Genomic DNA, 25194 nt, shown 5'->3' with positions numbered 1-25194 from the left:
TGTCTAGCTATTCGGGAAGTTAGTTAAAAATCTATTGCAAGATTTGTACTGGACAAACAACCACCGGACAAACAAGAATACGAGCTAATAAAAACGTTGTAAAATACAATTTAACTATTAGAATCTTTTTTTGTAAAATGAAATCTTACTAAATATAACTTAACTAACAAATTATTAATTTATGCGCCTAATATATTAATAATATTAAAGAATCCGTTATATTATATCCGTATATTGTCAATCCGAGTCATATTCAGTTTCGAAGTCAAGATTACATAATTTTTTTTTTTTTTTTTGAAAACATGTTTTTAATTATTTTCTACAAAATATGAAGATTTAAAAAATCGTTAGTTTAAAGTAAATATTTGCCTATCATATTATATTATGCTGTTAATTCGAGTGCAGATTTTATCACGTAGCAAATAATTGTATATGAGTGATAATCACGCTCCCTGCAAAGCCACTTTACGTAACCGCCATGCATTCAAAGAAACACTTGTTTCTTTTCTCATTAAAAAAATCCCCCGTACGGCGTGGAACTTGGGCAATAAACCTCCTCTACTCCGTGGCAATGAAACGACGGCAGGGGAAACCCCAATGACGGGGCTCACTTCGTCAGGTCTGCTGAGTTCACACAGTAAAACAAACTAGCTGTGCGTGTTGCCCTCGTTTACAGCGAAACGAAGAAATGAGCAGGCAGCAGGTACCTAATAAATGATTCTCTGGCCATCGCTAGAACCACCAGTAAACAGTTCCTGAAAATAAGAACGGAATACGTATATTAGGTGCGGGAATCATTTGGCAAACGTACCTTACCAAAACGATGTTTTCAAACGACAGACACATGGAAAGTCTTCAAGAGAAATATCATGGACAACATTTGCGGTAAATGTTAACAACGTTATTTTGCTTACAATTCTGTCAATACGTAAACGTATTTTATTGAGGCTTATTGATAATACAATATCAAGAAATTACTAATTATTATCACGGCTGATATTGATAATAGATTTGACGAGTACTTACATAGTTTTTGACATCTCATAAGGCATTCGGACCCTTCATTGGTCGGTATAGTGTTACGTGGTATGTAGCCAATGAGGTATTATATCGCTAAGTAAGACGCTGAAAATGTATGATTTGAACGTAAGTACGTCTCCGAAATAAAACTACCACTGATATTTTGATACTATGTCGCCAATATACTGGCTTCATTTTGCCTTATTTAAGATTATTGTAGTGACATAGATATATTTTCAAGATATAAATTAATTAGGTACTTACTAGTATTTACTGTGAATGTTAACTGTAACCTTTATTAAATGTAACGCATTCGAATGCATACTATTCAAAAAAACTAATTATGTACAAATTACATTATTCTGATCACATTTCAGCAAAATAATAATAAGACAAAACTCACCTAAGTAGCAAAATTCAATATGCAGGTTGTTTCAAAATTAATATAATATATTTTGGTAGGTTGTATTATCATCTTTTCTGGGATAACAAGAATATTATTCATATGAACTTAATTATTCTGAAAAATCAAAAGGGGGATGGATACTGGGAACCAGGACAATTATTGAGCGCCGCACTGTCTAATGAAATAAATATACGTTCGTTACGATTTTATACGGAAATTAGACGAGAAATTTTAATCAGTTTCTATCCACTACTTAGTAGCTTTAATTCATTTTGCTCTGTTTTCTCTATGTTGCTCTAATGTTTTTTTTATTGCGGATTGCGAATTATCTTGCCTGAGGTATTATATAAAAAAAAACTCTCTCCTCATTGGAACTTAAACATAATATACACCATTAAATCATAATTTACGTGTGCATATTTAAATTTTCACCAAGTATTAAATATTCATGTAATAATTTAATTAAAAATAATAATATTAAATATATATTTTGAACATATCTACGAGTATAATTCACGAACGTCGATTTATTTTCTAATTTCATTCGATTGCGTGGCGCCCAGTTGTCCAGGCGCTGAATCGTCCTAGACCCTCAATGGTACAAAAAAATGTTTAAGTTCTACTTGAATCATTTACATAATTTATTTTAGTCAGTTAGCGTATCGGACATTATAATATCAGTTACCTCCAGAATATTATTTTAATATTATAATAATATTTTCAACCATGTTTTAAAAATAAACTAACATATACCTAATATGTAAATTACTTTATTATAATTCTTGAAAAAAGCGACGCCCACGTGTCGGATATTGTTCAGCTGGTTTAGCGTATTTATACTAAACCTTGTATGTAATATTAACCCGTAACTAAGATAATCGATGAGTTTGTAAGCGCATTACAAAACTGGCTGCAAACTTCACTTAATTGGCAATAACCTAATATCTACTTAGTAAGTCAAAGTGTCAATCATAATTCATCACCCCTCTTCTAATAAGAGACAGATAATTAAGTAGATAAGATTTGCAAACGGTTCAAAAGGTACATACTCGATAATTAATAGTTAGACGACAATCGATAAAATGAACTTATTCAACAAATGTAATTAAAATTCTAATGGATTTAAGTTTTGTTCTATTCCATTTGAGTCATTTTTTGCGACACGGGTTTCGCCTTTCGCCATCTTCAGGCACAGTGTGCATTCACCAAAAGGCAAATACACACTGACAATGAACACAATTAATTCTACCTTATATAATAAATTAATACAATGAAGTAGAATATAGATATTGTCTAAACAGACTTTTATGATTAGTTATACTTGTTAGGTTAGGATAAGAAATATTGAACCTATTAGTTATTTAACTACTAATAGTAGTGGCGAAAAGTGCGTGTTGAATAAAAGCAAACAATTATCAAGTAAACCAAAATATGAATTTAATTTTAAAACATATATGTTTTTAAAATTAAAATAAATAAAATTAAAAAAACTAAAATTCCTGAACCTGAACCTACCCCTTCTTCTGCCAGATGCTTCTGTTTTCTTATAGAATCACTAATGAATGTTTCAGATACGTAAATAACATTTTTTTCTATGCAAAAAAATAATGAATAACTTAGAAACTCTTCAACATTTGACATTCACGGTATGTAAAAAATAAATAAATTTGAAATAACAAGAGCTTCTTTTTTACTACACTTTCATATATGTATGATTATTTAATATAACGAAAATGTGGTGGGATATATTTTTAAGACATATTTATTGTTATAATAACACAAATAATTTTAGAAATCATCTTAAATTAAGATTAATAAAACCATTTTAAAATTACTTTTCTGGCAATAGAAAGGGAATCAGTTTTAATAATTATTATCCGCTAGGTGGTGTAATAGATTTTTATAAAAAAAAATGTAAATTTTGTATGTAATTATGATCCAATAATTTTATACAATCGACCAAAACAACATGATATCACTGTAATTATGGTGTTTTAATAAATAAAATATAATAACTAATTAATCAGACACTTGGCCATCGATAAAAAAACATAACTATATTTTTTTAAGGCAAACATTAAACGGACGTTTAGTAACGGGCTTAGCCACTGACTGCCATTAACTAGTTTTCATTGGGATAAAACTAATCCTAGTAAACAGAAAGGAAATTAACTATCCGTCCACTGACAAGCTCTACGACGTAGCACCGTAGACCCAGTTTCATCGTATTCATTTCAAAAGTCGTTCCTAATGCAAAAGTTTTGGGACGGCAGTTTACAGCGGGCGCAGGTGTTACAGATCGATGACATTAAAAGTTGGCATTTAGGGCGATGATCACTTGTGGGACCGATGCGATTGAGGCAGCTAGCTATCTATCACACCAATAAAATCTGTGTGCAAAAAGGAAAGCGAAATATTAACATTTTAAAAATACGTTGAACGAGACAAATTATCCATAATGCATACACGGGTAAAGAATGAAAGGAACGATTTAAATAAACGCTGCCGAATTAGTAAATATCACATAGAAATATAGAAATTATTCACATATTATTAAATTGTACTGGCAAATGGTGTGGGTGAAAGAACGGACAATTTACAGGAGTCGGGAATTCAATTTATGAGTACGTAATAAAAAGTTAATTGAGGAAAAATATTTTAAGTCTTTCAGCACTATAGACGCGCTAGGCGAGTAGGTGGTCATTAGATATAATTAGCACGCTATTTAAATGTGGTAATTAATTAGTAATTATCTAGTCAGCAGTCAATGAGTCCTTCGTAGTCCAATGGCTATAGAACTGGCTTCATATCCGGGGGCTCCGGGTTCGATCCCTGATGAGGTCACGATACATTTATGTGATATTCTCGGAGCCTAGTTGTTTATGTGATTGTTTCTCTTCCACTACTTCTCTACTGTTTCATTATATTAGTATTAAAAATAATATGTATATTTAACAAAACTTTCTCTGGATGGTGAACCGTTTTGATTTAAATGAAAAATCACGTACACTACACATAAAAAAACAATACATTAGCATCTGGATTTAATAACCAGGGCTGCACTGATATACTTTTCATACAGTGAACCATAATTTTTAGAATACAACAAGATCAAATAATGCAATACCTACATATAATGCATGGTAATATTATATTCAGCAGACAAACTAATATTTTAAAATACTGATAAATAAATGTAAATAATGAGAATTATTAGCTATATATAATTTTACAATGATGTATTTAATTATATGTGGGTACATATTATTTCACGCTTTCCAGTTTTCGCAATCTTTCAAGAATGAGTCAACATTATCTTTAAATTACTATTTATTTGTACACAATGACACTGGTATCAAAATACTATATACTAATATTAATCTGGTGCAAAATAATAGTCTTGCGTTGAGAATGTACTATTTATTAAAGCGGCCGAACCCGAATATGATTATCTTAAATTATCTGGAATAAGTAAGTATGTAAGGTACTGTTTTACTTTAATTAACCAAATAATCGTGGTAGTATTTAGAACTTGTTATATCTACAAGAGCGAAGGTTTGTGGTGGCGTGGATGATATTATAGAGAAGTCAGTAAATACCACAAATTTGATAAGTTCGACTTAAACCATTTCCAAACACACACAGTTAGAATTTAGAATCCGCAGTAAAGTGAATACGTAAGTAGCTATCAAGGTCTGGCCGTGAGTATTTAATGCTAGTCGAATTCTTATCTCGTGGAATCCCCAGATAAATTCTACGTGGCGTCTGGGGTTAAATTGAATGTTGGAAGGATTTGTATTCGCGCGGTAGCCTTCCTATCACTATTTGCTTACATTAATAAACAACAAAAATTGTTTTGTCTGTGAGAGATAACGCTATATTGTGCAAAAAACAAACTTATTTAATTTAAACGTAGAATACTTAAGATATATTGGCAGGATATATGCGGTGAACGCGTTTTATTCATATCAATTTTACAAACAAAATTTTAAACTATTAATTTATTTAATTGTGTTAACTGTCAATTCATGGTGGAAATTCTATTATTAATTTTATTAAAACACATTTTTTTGTACTGAATGCACTGTTTTATATTAAATAAATAACTGTAGGTACTGGTTTCATCCGTTTCGCCATTTCGTTATTTTATATTACTTAGTTGAAAATGTCCCTCTGAGGTAGACGAAACCGGTACAATCGTTTATTTAATATAAAAAAGCGGATTCAGTACAAAAATGTGTTTTATTAAAATTATTAATTAAACTATTACCCGACAAGTAATAATTTAATTTAAAGTAATAATTTTTAGATTTATTAAAAATCACGATACATAAGAAACTACACAATATCTACGTATTAATTTATATTGGCATTTATAGGTGGCAGGATACAATATATTTTAAATAATATCCAATTAACAAAATACGAAAATCTATTTTTTCACAAGTCGAAAACCAGATGCGTGGCAACCATAGAGGTATTAAATAAAGTGGCAATGTAGTCAATTTAAATATTTATACTTAGCTTATAAAGTAAAAAAAAAACTATATAATAATTATAAAAATATGTATAAATATGTTTTTCTTCGAACGTTGAAAACAGTTACGTAGGATTTATAATAAAATTGCACTCGTACCTATGCTCTTGGATCCTTTAAATCATTATTATATCATTAATATCCTCATCCTTTTTGACAATACGTATGTCTCCAACTCAGTAGTAAACAATCAAAACCTAACATGTTCCATATATATCTAAAATGAGTTATTAGCGGAATAACATTATATTATAATTACATACACATCTGGTTGACTTTCAATATTTCCCAAAGAACATCAATTTCATATTGGAAAGAGGCTTAAAAAAGTAACTTTCAAATCGGGTAAAAAGTCCAATGTTAGTGACATTCACAATGAGACATGTAGATTTTAGCTAATCTGTAGATCATTTTATATTGAGGCTATACTTCAGTTGAGGCATGGTCTAAAAAGATCGTGGCTAGGCGATGCGCGGATTGTGCAAATGACGCCTGCCGAACGAAATATAATTTGTCATAAAAATTCAACATGCGTCCATTTAATGTAATGTTTATTGTTATATTACTAATAATAATAGTATATTCATGACATGTTTTCTTTTTCAAGTACATATAAAGTTTTTAAGTCATCTTTACACGATTTAAGAATATATTCCTCCGACGCCATGATAAAACAAATTGACGTGCGCACACGTCGACAGTCGGTCTCCAATTGGCGACGAGTGCGAAATTTCGTCGCACCTACTGTTGAAAATTATTTTCCGTTTTACTGATGTATGTTCTTAAACATATTTTTATTACTAGGATTGCGGGCAAATCGAATTTAAAGAAAAGTTCATTTATCTTTGAACGGTAAATAGTGAACACGTCCAGTAGAAAATATCATATAGGTGCTGAAAGGTAAAACTCATATATTAATAAATTACTTGATTGTTTCCGTTTTTTGTAAAAAGTATTCAGATAAAAGATTTTCAGATATTATGTAAAGAATCGTTTCATATACCAATTCGTAAAAGTTCTGGAAATTCTCCGGTGCGAATTCCCGGTTAGAAATCCAAGGCATTACGTGGTTGGGGATATATCACCAGGGCATCCACGTGAATGTGCGTCCCACGAATGCAGCAGCGAGATAAATAACGCTCGCGCTACGAATGCAGGACCGGTCGCCGGACAGACCCGAAAAATCCCAAACCCGAAAGGCAAGAAGCCGTCTCGCAGGCATTACAATTTATCGGCAGGATTGATGGCTTGTTCGAGAGCCGCCCCGGCGAATTGATGCGGGCGGCGCGTGAGGGGCCGGGGACCGCGGCCCCCGTCAAAAGCGAGAGGGACGAATCACTCCCGGGGGACGCGTCGGGGCGCCCGGCGTCGGTTTCGCCCTCGCCGTCCCACGGCCGTAAATTCCACAATGGATGCGAGGGAATCGCCATGCCGGAGGCTCGCAGGCAACGTGACAAAAATCCGAAGACAATCTTTTACACGGAAAAAATCTACACTCGTGACTAATATTTTTATTAACAATAATAGCTACTCAGATTTTATCTATATTTCATTTTTTGGATACTCTTACGCATGATCCCCCATCCTGAAGCGGGTCCGCATGCTAGGATCTTTGGCGCCCCCCCCCCTACCTATCGCTAAGGGTAAAGGCAGTGTGATGGTTTTCCAAATCGTGTACGCGGTAAAAAGTAATGTGTATATTTAGTGTTTTTTTTAATAAATCCATTTGAAATATGGAGATGTCCAGTATCGATACACTATCAAAAATTGTATCGTACAACCACATAATTTTAAATAATAACATTGTTGAAGGAAAATAGCACCGCAGGCGACGTTTTTACTAATACAACAAATTTGTGATCTGTTTATCTTACTTATCTGGCCGACTCGCCACGCCCGGCCCCCAGGCTAGAGCCCTTGCCCCCCCCCCCCCCTTGTGGGGGCCATGCTTTTAAGACCATTAGGTATTAATGCATAGGCAATGCATATAAAATAATACATTTTTATGAATGGATTAACGTGACTCAATCACAATAACTGTTTACACGCAACAATGGTGACTGTCGTTCGTATTTTTTTCGGCAGGTCCACCACGATAGTTCTAGTGCGTGCGTATACATCATCTAAGTTGCAACTATCGCGTGAAAATTTAGAAGCAGCTGAACTTTTTTGATCCTTGTATGCAGTATTGCAACATGAACGATAATACGTGTGTACATTAGTATTTTACCGCCGTGGTCGCGACAATACGTACTGCCGTCAGTAAATACATACACGTGTAGACGGGCTATACGATTCTTAAAGCAAATAAACCCCATCTTCGGACACGACCGTACGTAAATAACTTTTGTGTCAAATTTTTTCACCCTTGTAATGAGATACCTTCTACCAAACCTTTTGAAAGAAAATGAATTTAGATTACTATACATATTATTATACTAACGGATGTGTGATATAATCATGGTTGTAATCATTTGATGGCCGATAAAAAAAATAAAAAAAATATTGACGCCTTATATAGAGATAAGTAATCAGTTTTTATTACAATAACAAAAAACCTGGTTATCGTTAATATAATTAATGTTATAGTCGTATTGAGTAGTAGTGGGTGGATGATGTCCAAAATATTGCACGGGCAACAAGAAATGTTACAAATATTAAAAATAGACATCATAACTTAAACGCTTATTTTCTAAACAATTGGACAATTCGACTGCTGAATCTGCAAACCAGGTAACTGCACTTTTAAACAAAAATGATATTTTGATGGCATTTTGTTATAAAGCATGTTGTCTACGCTTTACAAAAATTTCAAATTCCTAAATCTATAAATACATGCGTTATCGTTCTTTACACAAAACAGCCAACTGCAGGTGACAAATTTCCAATATCATGAATGGAACAACTCCACTCTTTATATATTTTTTATGTACAAAAGGGAAGCTAAAACAGTGTATTAATTCATGGTGCAGCTTATTTGTAAAAAAAATTCAATAGGAATTGTTAAATTCCGCTCAATAGTTAAATTATAAGTTTTTTCTCCTTCCTTAACAGTTTGCCCAAATGGAGTTAGCGGTTTGAAGATTAAGCAGTCGAATTGTAGTTATTTGAAAAACCAAACAAGATGTTCAGTTAAATGTTAAGGGGGGACATGCTCGTCGAAGGTCAAAATTGAGTTTTTATTGTATTTTCAAACCATGATCCTGGACACTCCTTAAACGTTGTAGATAATCTATTTATATAATTTTGAAGCCTTATTATCCTTTATAGTTATTTTACACATTTGATGACTGCATGAAGTATTTTTGTTACATAAAATAGTATTCTTTTAAACCTCTCGCTCTAATGTTTTAGAATATAGTCATATTTCGGTACAGAACTGTGCAGTGGTGTTAAGATTTTTTACATTTATTAATTTTTAAACGCATTTATAAAACCATTAGTATAATTTATTACGAGATAATTTTTGTAAAATATTCACGATAAAAAATTATTTTGATAATCTCTGTGATCCCAAATTTGACAAGAATTAGGCATTTTATTATTCAAAAAATCGGCAAGATTAACACATTTGAAGATGATTCTAAAGATATTTATTATAAGCTATGTCTTTGACCATTCAAGTGTGATAAAAATCTTATGAATAATGATTGCTTTATAATAATTATTGACCTAAGAATAAGGTAGTGTTTTTTTGAAATACGCCATTTCTTTTGTCATTCCCTAGTGGTTAAGATACAACATACGGCCGTAGCCATAAAATGACAGACTATAATTAATGTAGGGAGTAAAATTATGTTAACGCGCGTGTTTGAACATGTACCTAACCGAATTTTTTTTTATTTTTTTTAAACGGTACATGTTCAAACACGCGCGTCAATATCATTTTACTCTTTACTTCAATTATAGTTTGTCAATTTATGGCTACGGCCGTATGTTGTAGCTTAACCACTGAGGAATGACAAAAGAAATGGCGTATTTCAAAAAAACACTACCTTATTCTTAGGTCAATAATTATTATCAAGCAATCATTATTCATAAGATGTTTATCACACTTGAATGGTCAAAGACATAGCTTATAATAAATATCTTTAGAATCATCTTAAAATGTGTTAATCTTGCCGATTTTTTGAATAATAAAATGCCTAATTCTTGTCAAATTTGGGATCACAGAGATTATCAATATAATTTTTTATCGTGAATATTTTACAAAAATTATCTAGTAATAAATTATGCTAATGGTTTTATAAATGCGTTTAAAAATTAATAAATGTAAAAAATCTTAAAACCACTGCACAGTTATGTACCGAAATATGACTATATTCTAAAACATTAGAGCGAGAGGTTTAAAAGAATACTATTTTATGTAACAAAAATACTTCACGCAGTCATCAAATGTTTAAAATAACTATAAAGGATAATAAGGCTTCAAAAGTATATATATAGATCATCTACAACGTTTAAGGAGTGTCCAGGATCATGGTTTGAATATACAATAAAAACTCAATTTTGACCATCGACGAGCATGTCCCCCCTTAAGCACCCGTTCTATGATGACAAGTCATAGGTTATTAAATATTTTAGATTTGAGTTAATATGCACATCACCTACTTTATATTATATTAACTATCACTAGCAGTGACGTCCCTAGACAAAATGCCGCCCCCGGGCAGCGCCAAAATGTAGCCCCAATGTTCATACAGTATTGTGTATCACCATGGACGTCGAAGGGCAACGGATGTAAACTAGACATTGCGAACTCGACAAAAAAATACAACCTTTTATGTTAATTAATACATTTTTTTCCAACCAGTGAGATGATTTTTTAATGGAAAGATATTTTCGTTATTACGAGTATTAAGTTTAGGTGGCTATTTCTGTATATTATACCTAATGATTCTCCTCGATTTGCCGCCTTTCGAGTAACTTGCGCCCCTAAGCGACGCTCAATTTGCCTACCCCCACGGGACGTCACTGATCACTAGGATCAGTAACAAAAGAAACAATAATGACATTTATAGGTCTAAGTTAAGTATATTTATATTTTTTTATTTTAAATTACTGTCACATCACGACACCTATACGGTAACGTAATCTGACATGACGCAAGTGAATTTATTAACACAGTAAGAGAAAGGTTATAGAAAAGATTTTACATGATGTTATATTTCATAAAAACACATATTAATACAAAACTGTATATGTTTTATATATTTAATAATACTATAAAATAGGTCATAATGGACATACATTAGTAGACAAAATAATCATTTCACAGTAAAATATTAAATTGAATGATATTTAAGAAAATTTTGACACATTGGTACGATTTAAACGACGTGGCATTGAAAACGCGTCCATTGAAAATCAAATATTTAAGAGAAAAATCGTCGCTTTGGGCAATATTTACGCGTACAATAAATTTGATTTGAGACCCTCTAATGACGTAATCGTCTATTTAATTCAACCAACGACGCGAACGATTCGCCGAAAGACGGGAATTTTTGATTGAAAGCGGCTTCGAATTGCTTTCACTACGCTCGCTGTAAGTATACTAATATAGATTATTTCACAGAAGTATTCCGGTCACTCCAACAATCTCATATACCTATAGATACAATAATAAATTGGCTCTCATCCTAGCTGCCATAATAAAATGTAGGTCTCACACGAAAAGGTATCTGTAGGAATACCTACCTATGTTATGTACCAATTTATTGTTGGTATCCCCGAAGACTGGAAAATTCTTCCAAATACATTTTTAGGGATCTAAATGTATCTTTTTTATTTTGCTTATTTAGATTAATTTAGAACATACATAATTTTAAAACACATCAGATATATATTATATACTAGAAAAAACATAAAACACGACCCCCGATGGAACTTGTACCTGTATTCACTGGGTTCGCGTCAATGTCTGTTAGCAATGAATCTACGGGCATCTACTTCTAATTACTACGAAATTAAGTAGTATTTTTTACATGAAACGCTAATCAAATCACATTATTTTTTTGCTATCGGTTTTTGTGTTTCAAATCCTTCGCACATTGGTGCGAATCCAGTGAATACAGTTTCAAGTCCAGTCGTCGTATTTTTTTAAAAACGAATTTTCTAGTAGGTGTATATATATCCAAGGTATTTACAAATTATGTATGTTCAATATAAACACCGTTACATTCTCAAATCTTGTGAATTAATCGTTGAATGAAAGAAATAGTTTATTTAGATATATTTTTTTAATTGTAATGTAACTCCATGTTGCACACGCAGTATTTCGAACCCATCAATGACATGGTCATCTAGATGTAGCTAGAGTCCGCACATAGCATAGTCTATCAAACTGAGCCGCCTTATATGGCGTAGACAAGAAGGACGAGTCATGCATGCCAAATAAACTGACTTTAGGGAAGCCGAAAAACAAGGATATGGTCAACCTTGCAGAAGATGGAAGGATCGTGTATCCTTGGGTACACACCTGCATAGGGCAGATGTTGAAAGGGGCCAAAACCCACATAGGGTTGTAGCACCAGGAAGAAGATATAAATATGAACTGTAACCCAACTATGAAAACTTTGACGAATTTACGATACCCATAATAGTCCAACGAATTGAGAATCATCAAGAATTTGATGACCAATGAAAAGACTTGGATTCACTAGTCTGGAGAGTTTTTGATGCGAACCTGTCTAAGTATTAGGAAGCCTACGTTGCGGAGGATGGATGCCATAAATCTGCAATCAGTATCTCGGATTTGAGAAAGATAGCGAGAGATAGACCAGAATGATGACAACTGGAGAAGACCATGGCTGTTGCGACTCGAATATAGTAAATATTACGATTTCAAAAATATAAATACTCGCCGGAATCATCGTTTGATACGAAGTCTACATATCCCCTCGTTGTGTTAAACGTAACTGTGTTCGAAATGTGAGCATTAACTCATTTTCACCCGCCAATGGCAGGTTATTCGTGTGTTTGACGGGTTAATGCAAAAATGCTACCTTTTACAACTCGCCCGAGAGCGGGAGTGGGTTAACATTGAAAATGTAAACCCAATTATACTTCAGTCTGAAAAGTTTTGACGTTCTATGTAACATGTAATCGCATGATATTTTAAGCGGTAAACATGTTTCTCCTTATAACACCCATAATAATATTAATGAAATATGAAATCTCTAGTGAATAAACCAATAGCCAATGATATAGCGAATTATCTGGCAATAGAAGATAGACAACCAGGTATGCCATATCATTGAGTCCAATAATGCTTGGTCTAGAATGAGTCCACAGATAAAGTGATTAGATTCTCACCACATGGTATCTCTATATAAAGGGAAATGCAGTAAGTCCATTCCACTTTATGTACGTCATAAGTATATTGTTAAGTCACCTCTAATAAGTCCGACTAATATCGGGTCACACTAAGAGTAAAAAAAATGATGTTCTCGCGGGGTGAAGCGATTTACAGTTCTGCGATATTACTATGATGTTCAGGAGGTCATTGAACACTTAGTTGTACAATGTTCTGTTGACTCTACAAAGCCCCGATGGTCTCGCTTTCTTTAAGCTCACAAATAACTTAAGTAGGACCTAATTTCTTTTTTAATCGAGAATAGGCTGTGAGTTATTCATTCATTAATATGTTTACCAATTATAAATTCAATGAAAATATACCCAAATACGCAGGGACAAACACAAAAGTAAAATATTAAAAATTTGCCATCACTAGTGAGACAACGCCAAGGGTAAAGTAGCAGTTCATGCCAAGTGCCAACGCATTTTTATCAGCAGGTTGATTGCAGAAAGTCCCACAGGAAAAGCATACAGGACACATGTCTAAATAACAAGAGCAGTGGCTTAGATTTGTCAGCCTACTCACAATAAGGGAAGGTATTTAATTATTGTTTATTCATGATATACGCATATCGGGTATATCCACAACGTAGGCGTTTTATACATACGATTTAATATCGGTTGATTTTTACAATTACCAATATAAAAAATCGGCCGTCGGGGGTAAATGGGTGACAGATAATGATACACTAACGGAGCTAATATGTGGAAGATTATCTGTATAAATTCTAAATTTAAATTCCATCAAGTACCTTCGGTCGATAGTATAATTTGTATAGTTCTGAATCTGTCTTTTTCCATCATAACTCGCATGTTCATCTTTCATTATTTGTCCATTTACGGTGGAGCTTACTATCTTGCGTAAATATATAGGTATGTAGTGGCCGAATAATAACTATCAAATTCATCTATTGTTTATAAAAATATCAAGTTACTTTGCAGCGATACATTCCCACTGAATGTATTTTCTAGTAAACAACATACATATCGTCAGCGAAATTAGAGACGGTGTAGTATTACATATAACAATACTTAATTAGTATTACGGCGTATTGAGCTGAGTAAACGTTTCCCATAGTATTTGCTTACAACTATAATAACATAATATCATAGCGCATTATACCATTACTATATTAGGTGAATAATCATTTTTCTCGTAGGCAGAAAGCCCATTGACGCAGCGAGTGCGGCGCTCGCGCAAAATTTCTACAAGTGGCGCGTAAATCAACGAAAATACAACGTAATCAAATACGCCAGCGCCCACTGGATTTCACGACGCATTATACGCGCACGCCGCATGAATCATCGTTTTTTCGCGAATCACCGCTTCTCGGCGATACGAATGAAAGAAAATACAATGGAGTCCATTCATTGAACACGGCTACCAAAATTACGCTGCTCGAGGCGTTGTCGATGGACGGGCGAAAAGCAATTATTTAATAACAGAGAATCATTGTTTAATTTTATTGCGTGTTCAGTTTATCGCTGGTTGAATAATGTCGTCGTAAATTTTAATTACAAGCCCCGAAATAATATAATATTTTTATTGCTTTGTCATGAGAGGCGCTGTAATAATATTTATTTTGTGCTGCTTGGGCCGCATATTACATAGGTGAAGGGTAATGCGCGGGAAGAGACGTGTGATTATGGTTATGAATAAACACTGCATTCGCCGACTTCGCCCGCTCGACGCGTTCTGTGAGCGCTATCGCGTAGTGTCATATTTTATAACAAATAATATTTCATTTCACTATTCGATTTAAAACGCTGATGCTTATAATTAATCTAATGTAATTGCATACCTATTATATTGTGTCTTGTGTAATTTTGTGTTGACGTGTTACTTTTGTATTGTATAAATAAGGAAAAACAATTCAACTCATTGTCACTCGACTCAGAGTAATTAGGAAGTAACTATCATTGTATAAATACGCTGCTAAATAAATCTCACCATACGACATCGAAGACTTCGTCATTACTATCATCCTCTACCTACGCATCGACACCACACATCAGTGACCACCAACAGTGGCGACCAACAGCCAACAGGTACAACAAAATATTTTTGTCGTGCTTATTTATTCCGCCATTCAGCGAGCTTTCGTTAAGTTTTGTTATGATGATCAGTGATCACTATGATATCGATTTATATTTACTCTTTTTCAACGATTGTTTGATATACAAATCCCTTTCCGCATGACACCTCCGATGATAATTTATATCAATACAATGGATTTCATCGAAATGTATCATCATTAGCCGGGGTCAATGAAGGCATCCCTACCCTCCCTTTCATTCTTCTCGATTCATAGTTCTTGACTGCTACATACATCCACCAAACTTGTACGATCGACATAAGTCTAACGTCATGAGATTTATGAAAACCCAACGTTTGTGATGGGCCAGCTGATCATGCATCGATAAAGCGACTCACGTTTAGTGGTCCTGACGGAAGCGGGGTTGGGCAAACCATTTCAGTGATTTGATATGATTTTAATGAAATTGGTAATTCTTACGACTTGGTCCAACGCATTTTGTAAGTCACCAGTTGCAGTAATATACGCGTAAAGATGATTACGTGCTACGTAATTTCGCCTAGATAGTTGCATATCCGCCGATCGTTGTCATGAGTGTAAAACTTTAGAAATTTCGATGTTATGTAATAATTACGTCCTTTACAGGTAAAACTCAAGAAAATTTGACGAAGTTACACGCACCACACCGGTTGAAAAACACAGCAGTATACTTGTTAGGAAACAGTTTCATCGAATCGCGACAGAAAATAGCGATTTTATAAAAAAAAAATGAGAAGAAAGGGATTCTCTTCGTGATAAACAATAAAACACTTCGTAAAAAGTTTAGCATTTTACGTGTTAAGTGAGTAGGAAAATGGGACTTATTAAAGGCAGTTACAAGTATTGAGCAGCGAATTCAGTGTTTGTTCAACATTGCCTTTAACGATGTTTGGCTCGCGATACGAACATTAGTCATTTGGAAAGTTGACAACCGTTCGGGGCGTTTCGTTCGTTTCAAATGAAATATGTCAGTAATATTTATTATTCACAATTGTTATTATTCAAATTCAATTCAAACAATCAAAAAGATAACAGCATTTTCCTTTATCGTATTAGGCGGTATTATTTGACTTTAATAAAGTAAAAGCGAAAGTTCATTGTACTGGATTAATTTATAAAATTTGACACAACATGGATGTAAATATTTATAATATTTTATTAAAATACTCGATCAAAATTAACATGGCTCATTTAATTAATTATTGCAATATAATTATATAAAATTTTCATGGATCAGTAGGAACTGAAATTATTTACACCTGAGGTTAAAGACCAATTGAGCGCCTCGGCAACTTATCGGCATTTATCTCAATTTGCTCCATGAGGTTCAAATTGACAGTTGGAGAACCATTAATCGGATCTACAATGAGGCTATTTATATTATTGAATATATTATTTAGGTAGCTAACGTACTTATAAAAAAATATTACATTAATACCATTATTATATTTTACTACAAAGAAAACATTGTTATCTGCTGTCTAAAGATGAAAAATTCAAGATATGTAATAATTTACATAAAACAAAGGAAAACGTTCTCATGAAAGGTTAAAGGCTATAAAAACCGAAACAATCATACATAGCAACACACAAAAAAACACTTGGATTGTGCATGGAAAAAAGTATTCAATCCACAAACTAGAACAAAATAAAAATCATCCCCAAATCGAAAGCCCACGGGCGCAAATCGAAGGAAAGGGGTGGTGGGCGACTTATCGTCGATGTAGATAAAGGGAATAAAAATGTTGAACCGGGAGGCGGCTCAGTGGTAACACGGCATCGAATTATCGTATTTACCAACATCCCGACAGGGGTTTTCCGGTTGTCCTGGAAAAGTAAGCACCGGTTATCATGTGTGCCAGAACACCGGTTACTTAAATACCGAAAACACTTGTAATGAAAAACCAATCATTCCGTAAATCAATCAAATTGTCATAAGATATTGTACTATGTCCTAGGTGCTCAGGGTTTGAATCCAGTTAGCTATGTGGAAGACATAATAAAGTTTTTTTTAAATCAGTACCTATGGCGTAAATCTAAATCCAGAGGATGGATTGCTGTCATGCTACTATCCCTTTCCTCATCACTGTTTCCTTTCCTACTAATGGGGGTTATAAGGTGTCTATAAGGCTTTGTGCCGAAACGAAATCTGTCATGTAAGGTTTTGTAGAAGTATATATTTACATGAATTATTACTATTTTCAAATCATGTTTCTTTTTTAGGTGTTTCTACGAGTTGGTATTTATAGTTCGTATTATGAATATACATAGGTACTAATTGTTTTTTTTTTTTTTTATATTTTCTTTCACTTGCGTTACGTAACTTAGTACGATTATATATACACCAATTATATCTGACATAATATTATTTAATAAGTAATATATCTTTGAACATACATAACTTTGAAACACTCTTAGAAACATACATATTAGAAAAATCTTGAATATATGATACTGTATTTGAACTTATGCCTATACTAATCTCATTCAGTCTAAGATTTTTCCGAGGATTTTTCGAATAAGTATGCATTCTATGCTGTTACAATATATGTAAGTACATATTTTCTATTAAGAATGTTAAAATTTTAAATCTTAGGTATTAATAAAAAAAATGATATATAATTGTATTAATAAAATATGTTGTTATAATAAAAAACTATCGCTTTTTTCAATAACCGGTAATGTGCTTGATTGGTGCTACCGGTCAAATCGGTTGTGTGATTTTGATCCCTAATACCGTCCGATCCTTATCGGGTGGCCGACGGCTCGTGAAAATCCGTGCCGCACGGGGAAATCGGTCGAGGGATTCGGCCTAACCGCCCATAGCGACTCGGTCGATCTTTGAGGCTTTGCTATTTCATTTGCTGATTACTTGTCCGTACTAAAACATCACAATGTATACTCAACATGATTAGTGACTCAGTTGAATGATTGCTAGTAAACACAATCTGTTCGATAGATCACGCCTCTATAGTGGAACAGGTTGGAATGATTACATTTCCAGGATAACATTTCTGCTAGGGGTTCATAACATCGTACCCGCAGTCCACAATGCGTTAGTAAACACGATGAAAAATACCGTATTGTACCGGATATAACGAGGGTTCTGAAATAACACAACATATTGGGATTGAAAGAAAAAAAAAGCTAAGAAAAATTATTTAAAAAAATAAATCGGAGATAACTTTTTTCATGCAGATACGTTCGTTGGAGTATTGTTTTTTTTTTTCTAAAAACACAATTAAACACGAGCTTATCTTTCTTTAAAATTACCAGTTCTGGGTCCACAATATATTTTCCTTTTTTTTCGCTTGTCTAATGACTATAACTTTGAAGTTAATTGCGAAACTTTTTCGAATAAGTTTATTGATTATAATTTTAATTGATTCTTTTTAATTTCTGTCAGTCACACATTTCGTTATAACCTATTAAATGTATCGATTATGATAAGGCTCTGAAATTAATGTCAATGATTTTTCTAGAACAGTATTTTAGGTAAAAAAAAACATCACGTTATATCCGACAGCTGAACAAAAATCAAAAAAATATATAATTGCTTAAGTATATGAAAACCGTAATACAGTAATAGTTGATAAATTTGTTACCATGGGGTTTAATATGAAAACCGTAATACAGTACTAGTTGATAAATTTGTTACCATGGGGTTTACGTTCCATACATTAGAAAAATTCGCCTGCAGCGCAACTTTCTATGTTATATATCAACAAACTGTACTGTCACCATATTCGATACTGTTTGAAATTATGTAAGTTACATTAAAAAAACACTTGTCTGGCAGTTCCATTACATTTAGAAAAAATGTGCTTCTAATAAAAACAGTTGTGAACCCCTGTATTACACTATCGAAATATCAATCATATTATCGTTGTGCCCATTAATGTAACCACTATAATATTTATTATAATATAGGGGCGACGGGTGGCTACTATGAACATGTAACTTAATCGATTGACAATTTTATCCTAAATCAAGAAACCCATTTGATTAGATACTCGTATTACGCCAATACTTTATAAAGGGTCTATCTCTATTGGGCGAATGAAAGAAAGGAAAAATTCAATTTAGGTATCGAGCACATTCATTATTAAATCTAAGACATGTACATAGATTCTTCTTCTTATTCTTCCACCCTGTCACGACCCAGCATTGGGGCATAGGGCAAGCACAAGTTCGCGCCACTTCCCTCGGTCCATTGCCAACTCTTGCGCCTCTCGCCATGTCAGACCTTTTTCAGTCAGTCTTTTGTGGCACCGCTGCAGGATGAGGGCGGGCCGGCCACGGCGACGGAACCCTTGTGGCACAGCATCGAAGTGTCGCACTCTTTGGCGGCATCCGGAACACGTATCCCAGTCACGTAAAACGTCTCTTCGTGATAACCTCAATCACCGAAGGCTGCTGAGTCTACGTGTCTGCTCACGAACTCGGGTGTTTGTAACGTGGTCGTACCAATGTACACCTAAGATTCGGTGGAGACATCGATTCTCAAAGCTCAGAAACTTACGCGAAAAAGTGAATTTCTAAAAATCATAGTTTTATATTTTATAATGTTCAATACGTCATGAAATAGTTAATCGAGAAGAATACCAGCATTGATTGTAATAAATTAAGATTTGTATCGGAGACAATGAATAGATTGATTCGGGCAATTAATCATGTCCATTTTTCAGTGTTTTTTTATAGTTTGGTCCACGATACATGATTGTATCTATCTATACACCAATACAATTTAAGTGTTCGTCTGTCCATCTGACCGGTTGTTCGGTTATAATTAACAAATTAAACTTCCACAGTTTATAAAGTCCATTTTTGGTGAAAATTTTGTGGACTTTCGTCTCAATTCTCGTTATCTCAAAATAAACTTCTCGAGAATAGCGCACTTACAAAAATATAACGTGAAGTAAGTGACGCGCGGTTAGAGTAATTTATATTGTGTATGTATGTCTACAGTTTCTTCACGTATTGCACGTCGACGAATTCGTGGACGATCGCTAGTAAGTAATAAATATTTTTGTCCCTCATACTGTGGTGAATATATGTATTAGTAAAGTTATAGTTTTACTGCCGTATTCATACACTTTTGAACCGCATTCAACGCAGTAAGCGTTTATCGGCCAAATAAGAAAACTATAAAAAATGCATACGAAGATGCGTACAGGAATGCGCACCAAACTTAAAATGGCGGCGATCCGCGCGAGCTGTCAGTGTCACTTTAATATACGTCTAAAATGAGTTCATCGCAATAAGCGTTTAGTAGGAGACTTGAAACGTGCCGTTGTGCTATAATCGGATTCATGATGATGCTAAATGACGCTAAATGCTTGTAAAAATGTATACAGATCGTGGATCGATGGAGATGTATGTAATATTCTCAATGAGTCCGCGAAGCTGTATTGCCATATTATGGAAATATTTACTGGGTATACTTTATCATTTTGTGCATTAAGAAATATACAATAAATATGATCTTATAACAAATAAATTATTTAAAGTTCATGATAATTATTCATTTATAATTATTAAATTTATATGGTACCGTTTGCACATTTTTACACCTATTCACAATTTCAAAATTTTTAATTAACTATCGGGAAATTTAAATTTAAAAGTTGGTATCATTAGCCACGGCATGACGCGTATTACGTCAGCGACGTGACGTCACTATTCGACAGATTCAAATTAGGTTTATGGATGCAAATTTGCAGTAAATAGCTTGAATGCAGTTTGCTGTTATATGCATACGCCAGTTAACCCAACATAAGTATCCAATAGGTTTGACGAATAATTAGCAAACATTCCAGGTAAAAAAAGGTCTGGAAATGTAACCTCCAATGCACGGGACGGGTATGCCACTATGCCAGTATGATTCACTAGCAAAAAAACGAAAATGATAAATTACCCTTTTAATGTTATAATATAATCATTTAATATAAGTACAATGATATTATTGTTAGTAATATAAGGAAGTAGCAATGTAAAGTTCTTAAATGAGTTTTAAATGGAAAATTAAGGGCGCAGATGTGCGAGAGGATGTTCGAACGCTGCCGTTTGAGACGATTTTATAAAAGATCTAATTATAAAGGAATTAAATAAATTTCGACCTACATTTTATACAGCGGGCCGGAGTTATTAATTTTTGGGGCGGAGGACAACATCAAAACTTAATAATATTGCTTATACTTTGTGCGATAAATAAACAGTTTATGATAACTTAGTAGAAGTAATATAATATAAACAACCGAGTGTTTAGTTAAGTAAATTATCGGTAACTGCTTCAAAGTAGAATCTGTATATAAATACAATCGTTACTGTGAGTTTATCTATTTAACTTGATAACTAATCTGTTTTACTAATCCTTTGAGCAATGAATATGAAAGATTATCTTAACTAAACTAATAACCTACTATTATATATTTTCTATTATTATATTGGTAATATAGTTAGTAGGTACTTATTATTTTACGTAACAACATTATTTTTGTCAATATAAGAAAATAGGTAAGCTGTTTGTGAGATTATGTCCACTATTATTATTTGTTATGGATAATAAAAAAAAAAAAGTTTTTACCGCTACTAGAAATATTTTTTTTTAAAAGGAGGCCACGATTCTTCACAGTAAGGTACACAGCCCAGGTATAAATTGAAGAATATGTGGTATCTTTGGGAACTAAGCCTTAACGATCTATACACTTTGTAAGAAATGTGTATACGCCATTACGGTGGCCTGTATTTTCTCATTCTCAAATTACCATAAGATGATCACATAATATATATTAACGCCATAAAAGAGCAATACTTTAATTATCACCGCTCTGAATTCGAGAATAAAACCAAGTTTCGTTTGAGATGAATATGTCGCTCACATAATATCTACATTTAATATTATAAAATGAAAGAATATATTCGGTCAAACGTTATATTGGAGTTTACAATTGGTTCGTAATTTTCGACAGATTGGAATATATTGCGATCTGTATTTCACGGTGGTTTTTAATAATTTATTGTTTTCTTAATATTATATATAATAACATAATATATTCGGTAAAACGTTCTATTGGAGTTTGTAATTGGCTTGTAATTTTCGAGAAATTGCAATGTATTGCGATCTGTATTTCACGATCGTTTAATATATACATAACGTATCGTTTAATGATGATGATCGAAAAAAGCAATTACCTGGAATATTCGACCAGGCGCGCAGATCCGCCTCGCTGGTGTAGACGGACTCCCCTGCCTCGGCGCAGAGTGGCGGCACCCGCCTGGAGATGGCGGCAGCGCTCGCCGGGTCCACCCACACCGTCATCGTGTGATTGACGCGCCCTTTGTCTTCCTCGGCTGATCTAACGGTCCCCGGGTTTTTCTGCGAATAAATCAAACCATCATTAATATAAGTCTCTTCGGAAAGGCCTAGAAGAGGATAGAAAATGGACATCGCTACGGCGGCGCCAGGTTGTTTTCTGGAATTAATGGTGCTTTAAAAAATGGGTCGATTTATGAAATTCATTCACAATTGGATCCCGGTCAGAATTTATAATAACGTTGTAACAGTCGTGTAACTAAGATATAGAATTTTTAAAAAAAATCGTCATTTTGAGTACGCACATACTAAGAAAAGGTTTTAAACGCGGTTTACACCAATGATTCCCAAATATGTGGGGAATTGTGTCTCGAGAAGACAAGGGCGCAAGGATACTTAAGAGGTGCAAAAATTACAAATAGAAACTCTCATATTCATCTGTATTAAGGCGAAGTCTTTACCTACCCGAGGCACCTAGCGAAAAAATACGAATCTTGCAATTTGACAGTTTTTTGATAATTTACAATTTAAACCGTATTAATTAATAAATATGTATCTGAAAACATTAAAAAGAAAAATAATTTTTTTTTAAGTAAAGGATAAACTTACAATTGTAATTTTTTTTTATAAAATGTGAATTTGTCAAAGGACCTCATCTTATTATTACATAAATTTTATGGTGATATCTTGGTAATATCTATTATTAAAATTTAGCTTCTATGTTTTGTCGAAGAGATTCATAATTTTACTATTTTTTATATTTATTTAAAAAACATCGATTTTTTATAAAATATAAATGTGTATAACTTGAAATCTTTTTTAATTATATCAAATCGAGCTTCAATATTTGGACCATATTTAATATGGTTGAAATTGGAAATTATCAAAAAAATTACTCAAATTGCAAACTTCATATTTTTCCGCCAAGTGCCCTCTGATAGGTAAAGACTTCGCCTGAAGGACGTGAAATAGTAGCAAATCCGATCAAACAGATTTATCCCACGACAGGCCACGTGGCACGTATGCGCAAACACGTATCGGCAAAACGCCTCACGTTTAGTGGTCCAGAAGGAAAACGGACCGAGGAAAGACGACGAGTTCGGAGGCTTGATGACCTACAGAGAAACTTGTGAGAGTTGGAGTGGTCGGCTACAGATGGATTACGCAAGGTCAGACGGGCTGGAGGAGTCTGCTTAGAACGAGAAAAATCTACCCGGGCTGTAGCGCCGAAAAGGGGATGAGATGGAGGTAGAAAAAGTGTAAAAATGCGCAGTAATCAGTAATCGTTTTTAAATTTTAATTTAACTAAAGAATTAAAAAAAAATGATCATGATATAATTTTTCAAGAAAAAACTTTTTACAGCATTCTAGTAAAATTATACGAGGGTGGGTCAATAAGTCCTTAGAAAAGCCGACAGGTGGTGCGACTAGTACTGTAAGCGGTTTGTTTTCATGCAGCGGCACTACCGATTCAGTATGCTGAGAAGTTTCAATCAGATTGGTCGGGTTGTTGTGTATTTCTCGTACATTTAAAAAAAAAATTTGCTTGTTTACAAAAATGGAGAAAATTGAGTTTAGAGAGCTGTTATTAAACATTTTAATATAAAAGGGTTAACAGCAAAGGAAATAAAAAATGAGTTGGATTTAGTTCACGGCATATCTGCTCCTTCACTTGCAACTATTTATAACTGGTTAAATGAATTTAAACGTGGTCGTACATCAACAAAGGATGAACCACGCTTAGGACGTCCTGTATTGGTGACTACACCAGAAATGATCAATAAAATCCACGATATGGTGTTAAGTGACCGAAGATTAAAGTTGAGTGAGATAATTGAGGTTACAGGGATCTCAAAAGGTAGCGTCATTTCTATTTTACATGACAAATTGGGCATGAAAAATATTTCTGCAAGATGGGTGCCGCGTTTGCTCACAGTCGACAATAAACGCAATAGGGTGGTGGCCTCTAAAGCCCAGTTGTCGCTCATGCAACGCAATCCGGATGAATTTTTTCGTCGCTTTGTGACTGTAGATGAAACATGGATACACCACTATACTCCCGAGACGAAAGAACAGTCAAAGCAGTGGATTGCGAAAGGCGAACCATGTCCAAAGAAGGCGAAAACCGTAAAATCAGCTGGTAAGGTTTGGCTACTGTATTTTGGGATGCACGTGGAATTATTTTCGTTGACTATTTGGAAAAAGGAAAAACAATAACAGGGGATTATTATGCATCTTTATTGGACCAGCTAAAAAACAAAATTGAAGAAAAACGGCCTCATTTAAACAGGAAAAAAATCCTCTTTCATCAGTACAATGCCCGTGTTCACACATGTTTACGATCAATGGCTAAAATTGAAGAATTGAAGTTCAAATTGGTCGACCACCCACCGTATTCGCCAGATTTAGCCCCCAGTGACTTTTTCCTTTTCCCAAACTTAAAAAAATGGCTAAGTGGACAACGTTTTTTTTCAAATGAAGAAGT

At 33.8% G+C, this 25194-nt stretch overlaps 1 protein-coding gene across 2 annotated transcripts in view; it reads right to left on the bottom strand.

Moving 5' to 3' along the window:
* The window catches only part of oaf (BRICHOS-like domain-containing protein out at first), a 200225-nt gene that overhangs the window by 96150 nt on the left and 78881 nt on the right, over positions 1–25194 (bottom strand). For both annotated transcript variants that reach the window (XM_085959872.1, XM_085959879.1), the window contains exon 4: positions 22589–22772. In XM_085959872.1, coding sequence (XP_085815998.1) covers positions 22589–22772 — 184 coding nt within the window. The remainder of the gene's footprint in view (positions 1–22588; positions 22773–25194) is intronic.

Source organism: Rhyacophila brunnea, unplaced genomic scaffold (genome assembly GCF_057557595.1).
Source record: "Rhyacophila brunnea isolate RB1 unplaced genomic scaffold, BYU_Rbru_1.0 scaffold_11, whole genome shotgun sequence".
NCBI classification, from domain to species: Eukaryota; Metazoa; Arthropoda; class Insecta; order Trichoptera; family Rhyacophilidae; genus Rhyacophila; species Rhyacophila brunnea.
This window is presented reverse-complemented; position numbering and strand designations above follow the sequence as displayed.